Source organism: Rhopilema esculentum, unplaced genomic scaffold (assembly GCF_057945365.1).
Source record: "Rhopilema esculentum isolate cy_ngs unplaced genomic scaffold, ASM5794536v1 HiC_scaffold_25, whole genome shotgun sequence".
In the NCBI taxonomy this organism is placed as follows: Eukaryota; Metazoa; Cnidaria; class Scyphozoa; order Rhizostomeae; family Rhizostomatidae; genus Rhopilema; species Rhopilema esculentum.
This window is the reverse complement of record NW_028300836.1, coordinates 117359-125000: the sequence shown is the minus strand read 5'-3', so window position 1 is coordinate 125000 and position 7642 is coordinate 117359. Positions and strand designations below refer to the sequence as shown.

Sequence of the window (7642 nt, the reverse complement as noted above, 5' to 3'; positions counted from 1 at the left end):
ATTGCTTTGATCACTATAAGCAGCAAATATAAAATTATACGAAATAAGAAACAACCTACCTTGTCTGGTTTTTCTGCTTCTAAATTTGTTACTTGACCTGAGTTTTCACGCATTAATCCATTATTTCCATTTTCACTTTGACCAGGGTTTCTGCCAAAATTACCAGAACGGACATTTGCCTCTAAACCTCGAACCCCCTCTCCGTCAATGCTTTCCATCTGATTTTTCCGCACATCACCATGACTCGGATCGTAGCCTCCTGAATCATATCGTCCATTGCGGTAAGAGAAGCCTCCCCGCTGTGAGCCCCTTCCTTGCCCTCCATAGCGCCCTCTACCTTGCCCCCTTTGTCCCAACCTCTCGCCATTTCTCTGCTCATATTTTGCAGGTGCTGAATGGTCCATTGTACTTCTTGAAGCTTCTTCTTTTCCATATTTCTTGTGTTCAGTTTCCACTTGACCTCGGCTCCGGTCAACATATCTGGTGTTTTCATACCGAGACCTCTTTTGCCTGTCATCCCCCATTCCAGCACCCCTGCCTTCATCCATCCTCATTTTTTCATTAAGTAGGCCAATCACTCTTTCCATGTCTTTATCGTCAGGCTTTCCTGATATTTCCTTGTCTTCAATTTCTTTGGCATCTATCTTGGCATTCTTCGAATTCTTCTCTCCAGTTTTTCCTTCCTTTCTTGTTTCAGAAACTTTATTTCTATCTTCTTTCACATCTGAGCTTTTCTGTTGCTTTAAACGCTCCATTCTTGGGGGCAAATCTTGAAAATTGTTCCCTGGCTTCTCTTCACGCCCCCCAGATTTTGGTCGTGTAGTTTCTTGTCTAGATCTAACATTTCTCTCTTGTTTGTTCCACAACTTCTTCTCCTCGAATTCTGATTTCCCACCATTCCTATATTTCTGTTTTTCACTGTTCTTCACTTCTTCACCCTGGTCTTTTACTGCCATCCTATCTTCTTTCTGAGCATTTTTGATCGAATCTTTTTTGCTATTTTGGGCCGCATGTCTACTGGTTTCTTCCTCCCCTTTTTTTGAACCAACTTTCAAATTCTTCCCTTGTTGATATCGGTCTTGCTGCTTTTCTTTTTCCGTTGATTTTCTTCCTTCAGTATTCGTATTACTTCTTCTGTCGCCCTTCTCGCCTGCTCCTTTTTGATCCTGCGAGCGATCGCTAAAAGTATCTTTCCCAAATTTTGAACTTTTATCTGCAAGAAATAGAAACCAAGAGATAAATAAAAAATTCAAATATGCTTCATGGTTGAAACCGAAATTGAAATTTCTAACAAGCAATCCTCCAAATTTTTGGTCTTTTTCATTTGGAACAAACAATCAGAAAAAATTCTTTACTTACGTTTAATTTACTCTAGGAGAGGAAACGAAGGTCAAATGAATCGTAAATAAGAAATAATAAAGATTAACAGGGAAAGAATCGGGGAAATGTGACCAAAATTTTCACAAGGGTCTAAATTTTTCACGACTTAATCTTTCCCGAATTTCTCTTTACTCGACTAGTATTTTACTCGAGTTTTTAGTACTATTCATACCCTTTGGACCAACCTGTGGTATTCATTTATACTTTTTGGTTAACTTGAAAAGACTACTCTTTTTTAATTTTAACAGTTGAATGAAAATTGTGGGAGAAAGGTAACTAAATAATCAAAAGGAACATACAAACTGAGGACAGGTGCAAAAAGTTAAAAAAAATTCGTAAAGAAAAAATATTTGAAAAACACTGGCAAAAAGGAAGCATATCCGGCATCGAAACTTCACCTTTCTTCGTTTTAAGAGGGTCACTCTTCCAAATCTTCTTATCTTCGAATGGTTTTGTCACCTTTTCTGTTTGCATTACAGGCCTTTCTCTATTTGGCGGTTGTTTTGGTTCAGCTAGGGTGAAAATAACACAAGTTTGAGAAAAAGCTGTTAAGTTACTATAAGCAGCAAAATGAAAACTTATAAGATCTACAGTCAAGGCAAAACGTGGCGATTGTTATGCCTAAGGGGGGGGGGGGGTTAACAGGAATTAGAAGAAGAAATAGAGTGGGCAGAATATTCATTTGGGATGTTTTAAGGAATGTGAGACACGAGCAACCTGTCTTTAACAGGCTTGCAAAATACAGAATGGATATGCAGGCACCAGCCGCTGAATACAAGCGTTATAAGTTGAACTAAGAAACATATGGTCTAAAGTTGAGGACTTACAAGTCTTTGTTGTCGATGAGGCAGTTGGGGGTTTTCGCCTTGAAAATTCACTGTTTTCAAAGGGAACAAACAGAGGCGGACCGCCATCTGCTGCCAAGACTTTGCGTTGCAATTTGTTGACATTCTGAAAAGTAAATTACTTAACAATTAGGCAGCTAATTTGGAAGATTACAAACACAATACTTGCTACCTAGCATGCAAAATTCAGCAGATGAAGTGTTTTAGTTTTAGAAGTCAATCAGTGGAAAAGACAGCTAGCTAAATCCCACCGATGACAATTCCCATTTGGCTTTAAGATGATCTACGTTTCCTCCAATCAGCTTGACATTTCTTTCAGTTAGTAGAATGAATCCGTTATGAACGGCCAGTTTACCAGTCAAACAAATCTTTGAACCACTTGGCGTTAAAAGGCTAGAAAGACAAGTAGATGAATAAATATGTAAGCAAGCTTTACATTATTGCCAGACTCTTTTATTACATTATTAAATAGTTAACATAAAGTTGAAACAAATTTATCAGCTTTGCATTAATTGTACTTAGTCTGAATCTGATGAAACTTTGTTATTTTCTACAGATACCAGATGCTGGGGCCAGCTGGTGGTACTTTCCCTTCCCCATCCAAGTTGAAAAATCAGTGCTTGCTTCTCCTGGATTTTTATCATTCAAAATAGACCATAGACACTGGCTGACAAAATATATATTGAAAAATGCATAAAACTCTAGATTGGCAATGTTGAATTAAAACTATTTTTTGAAAACATTTGTTTATATATTCATTTGTTTATAAGAAATAACAGAATACTTTGCATTATTCGTCACTTGCATAAGAGAGGTTAATACGAAAAAGCATTAATTATCCTGCAATTACCCATCACTAAATAATACAATGTACACTTGCATTCAAAAAGTACTTGGACACCTTTGATAAAAGAGCCATTGCCTTAGGTTTGCTTTTGCAATGCTAACTTGTTCAGACATGAGCAGTTTTTTTCAAGTAATCTAGGCCTGTGAATCCCCAAAGTGTAGTTAAAAGTTAAAAAAACACTTTAACTTTTGAATCATAACTATAAAAGCATTGGGTTCTTACAATTTTTCTTTAAATAATGTATCATAAAAGGAGAGAGCAAAAAGGGCAAAACAACTTGACCCTTTAAGTTTAGTGTAAACCTCTGCTAAGATTACAGGCCTGGCTGTTTGAGGAGAGCCATAGCTCTAGCTCCCCTCCAGGCTCTCCTCAAACGCTAGAGGGGAGCTACAGATTGCTCTCCTAAATTGTTCTAAAAAGCAAATTTGCTCTCCTTGAAATCAATTTTTCCTTTGTTTCTATTCTTATAGCTCACCTGAATACTACTAGGAGAGCTGTTTACTGCTCCCCTTTTAAAAGTTTTACGGCCAGGCCTGGATTATATTGATCCTGAGAAGGAAATATCTCTGGTTTACAAGCCAAAGAATCATGCTACCAGTTTATGAAAAAACAACAATAAGCCATCAATCACTCATCAGCAAATAACACAATGTACAAATATGTTCATTTTAACAGATTATGTCTGATAAAAGAACCTGGATACTTTTTGATCACAATCTGGATAATGCTAGATACTGCTTAGCTCAGTGTCTAAAAGCTGACCTCTTGATGCTCACGTAGCAACCATAAACAATAAGATTATAAAAAGAAATGTCTTTGGAAATTACTGGTTTACTGGTCTGTCATATAATCCTGGATGCCTGACAAGTAAAGCTGGACAGGCTTTGGTCTATAGAGTAGGACAGTTCTAAGTTGCTTCTCTTGAGTTTCAACCTTAATGCCCAACAATTGCATTGTTAGTTGCCTTGAAAACAAGTAGTTGCAACTACTTTGCTGTACAAAAAGTTTGGTGTACAAAACATGTGTCTTATATTCTTACAAGAGCAGACTTACAGAGAAACATAAGCCAATACACGTACTGTTATAAACAAACCTGATTGCATTGACAGTTTCCAGCTCAAGGCCAGTGCAGCTCATAACACCATCTGTCATGGAGAGTTTCAGCATTCTTGGTGCAAATGATGAGTCCTCTTTAGCATTTGGTGCAGATACGTTCCTAATCTTTTGAATTTGAAGGACTATTGGACCCTCAATCTGAAAAATAACCAGATGATATATCCAAATGCAATATTTCTGACATATGTGATTTTGAGGGGGATTTCAAGGTCCCATTTACCGCCAAAGTGTGCAAACCATATTTTATTTGCCCACAAAGCACCCCTAGTAGTAGTAGTAGTTGTCCTTCAGGTCGTTCGACCCCTGGTGATGTTATGAACCTGACGTCTCCATTCAGCTCTATTTTTAGTGTCTTTGTTGAGCTGATAAACATTTCTTGTTGTCATCATCTTAATGTTGTCAAACCACTTTGTTGCAGGTCTTCCTCTTCCTCTTTTCCCTTCAATTTTTCCTTGCATTATCAGTTTTTCTAAACTGTTGTCTGCTCTATTTATGTGGCCATAATAGGTTAATTGCCTCTTTCTGATGGTGTTAAAGCACCCCTAGATTGCAAAAAATCATTGATTTTGAAACAGACTCTTTTTAAAAGGGGTCTCATGCCCCGCACGCACCAATAGCAAAGGTTCTACTTTAAAAGATGGCTCACTACACTAATTCATAACTATATCTCATACATGAATATAAAGCAAAATTTTCATTCATAAGTTATAATAAAAATGCATTGAAAAATATACCATTGTATTCTTGGCTCTGTTGATATCAGCTGGCAAGCATTGCTTTCCAATTTGGCGAAGGTCAGTCTATTAACAAAGATTTGCAATACATTCAAACATTAATTGCATATACAAGATTTTGACTTGTCCTCGGCACATTGCTTTTTGAGCATTTAACTCCATCTAGCATAATACATAATGCAACTCATTCTGATAATACACAAAATCTTAGATATATTTTAGATTCAAAGTTTGATGTCTCTAACTTTAATAAGGACCTTTATAAAAATAGTCAAGGAATTCCAAAAGCAGAAAGAATTGTCTCCCATTGATCAGTAAAAAGCTATAAAAAAAGTTGTATCTTCAAATACTTTTCATTTTCTATCATATCCCAGACTTTACTGCTGCAACCAAAAACTCTGGTAGCTTAACAATGGGAAACAGAGAAGTATCGTTACCATGCAAAGCATTTGTAACTCACATGCAAAGCATTTGTAATAATCTCCCTTCTTGATGGATCTTTGTTTGTGCTAAGACTTTTGCAATACTCCAAACCCTTATCACTCAGTGACCTGTACATGGATAAAAATATCTAAAATGTACATAATATCAAAAATACAATTTTGCATTGCACTCTTATATTTAAAAAGCAAAATTAATGCATATTTTGCCCTTACTCAATATTAAGCACCTTGTTTTGAAACATTAAGTCAAAATAAGCACCTCCTTTCTACCAAGCCCCTGACAATCATAAAGAAAGACTGTACAATCAAGTGTTGAATAAATGAGAAAACCTAAAATTGTGGGAAAAAGGATCAGATACAGGAAGATACATAACGCTGAGATACAGGAAGTAAAGGGCATAAATCATAATATGGATTACTGAAAAAACTATTAAACAGCTTTACCCCAACCATCTAAAACTTATCAAGCATAAAAAGTACAAAACAATTTATTAGGCAAAGGATTTTTCTAACAAATGGTCAATAAGACAAAGGACATAGGCTATTCTAACAAATCTAAACAATGCCATATTTATTAATTCTAATAATAAGCATTCCATTCTAAATAAAAAATCTGTACTTATTTCTAAATAGTGACATCAAAATAAGTTTCTATATAAATGCCAGTAATTGAATAAATAATCCCCCCCCCCCTAATCAAAACCTATAAGCATTGAAATTCCCTATACCTCCAGGGACATAAAAACCTTATACAATAGAGTATGGAACTGTAATGTCATCAAAAATCTATTTCTAGAATTTTTTCATTTAGACCACATCAATTGAAAGGTGGCAAAAAATATCTCTCAACATACAAAATTAGTTAGATATGTTCCAAATTAGGCGAGATTTAACCGATGAAAGATTTCAAGTATTCTAAAGTATTACTGTTATCCTGGCCTGGTTCATAAAATTATGAACCAAGACCAAACCACAGAGGTTTGATGGGGGAAGAGCTTATGCTTATGTGACCATATCTCAGCCAATTTGTAACATATTCTTCTGATTTTGCATGTTTAAAGGTTTTTAATTTAGAGATAAAAATTGATTTTTGTGACATTATCACTTTGCTTCTCTATAACAGACATAGAGAAGGGAATTTTCAAAGTTTACGGATAATAGCATTAGTAGCAACTCATGGAATCAGCTTAGAACCATCCTCTTCTTTATATCATTTTGAAATATAACGATAATCAGCTTTGCTTTAACTACAAAAGTAAACATTATTGTTTTTGAAGCATTTTCATTCGAATCAAAACTGAATCTTTTTACAAACATTTTTTTAGCAAGGGAAAACAAAGATGGCAGATCTTTCCTTGCTCGATTCCTAATCCTCTCCCCCTTTCCCTTGGTAGGGCCTAGCTATAGGCTCATGAGCCTTTCCCAAACATCATCAACTAAAATAAATTTTGGAAGAGTATGGGAGATTTTGACAAGACCTTGGGTGCAGCAATAGCCCTGCACCACAGATGCAGTTGGGCACAACAAACCCAGAACTTCATGTGCCCCACTTAGCTGGTGTGCCATTAGTAATTGATTTTTTCCAGAATTTTATTTAGCTAGTTTTTCAGATGTTTCTTCAGCACTACAATGTTTTCATATTGGGTTTGCGATTACCAGCCTTTAAAGCTTGGTCTACAAAATTCCCCGTATGAAAATATCAGCCAAATACTGTTAACAAATTATCATATAGGTTGGTATCATTCTCCGCGCGAAAAAACACCTCACAATCAAATTAACAAGCAACTTAAACAAGCAAGAGAAACGTCAATTTTTACGAACAACACAAGTGTGGAGCATTAAATTGCACTATTCGAGCGGAAAAACGTAGCTAAAAGAGTAGTTTCAAAAAACTGTAGACATATGTTAAAAAATTGCACGTGTTAATACCATCCTTCCTTTCTCAGCTCCGCCTCCATCTTGTTTTCCGGCCTGGCCTACCGGAAACAGACACCTCTACAAGCCTCGTTACGGTGTATTAGCCCTATATTTTGAGAGGTCATATGTTTCAAGGATATTTTTCTGTTGATCATAAAAATTGAAACAATGAAACAATTTCACCTCCATGACGTAATTGGGCAGCAATTATATTAGGAGAGAAAATAAGAGTGACCTAACCTCTAAAGGCTTTGTTTTATACTTATTTTGTAATCTTGATGTGAGCAATAAGGACAGCGCATTGGACTGAAACCCAGTCGGGGCTAAATGTATGGGAACCACATTTTTTATCAAATCATA

General features: G+C 36.0%; 1 protein-coding gene across 1 annotated transcript; it reads right to left on the bottom strand.

Annotated features, from left to right (window-relative positions):
* Positions 1 to 55: 55 nt before the first annotated feature.
* On the bottom strand, positions 56 to 7369 carry LOC135686328 (uncharacterized; the record flags this gene model as incomplete). The annotated part of the gene is given in 8 exon segments (XM_089115321.1): positions 56 to 1213; positions 1779 to 1892; positions 2208 to 2331; positions 2477 to 2618; positions 4166 to 4326; positions 4923 to 4988; positions 5383 to 5473; positions 7295 to 7369. Coding segments are annotated over 8 exon segments (1885 nt in total), but the record flags the coding sequence as incomplete, so codon positions are not given.
* Between the last annotated feature and the right edge of the window lie 273 nt (positions 7370 to 7642).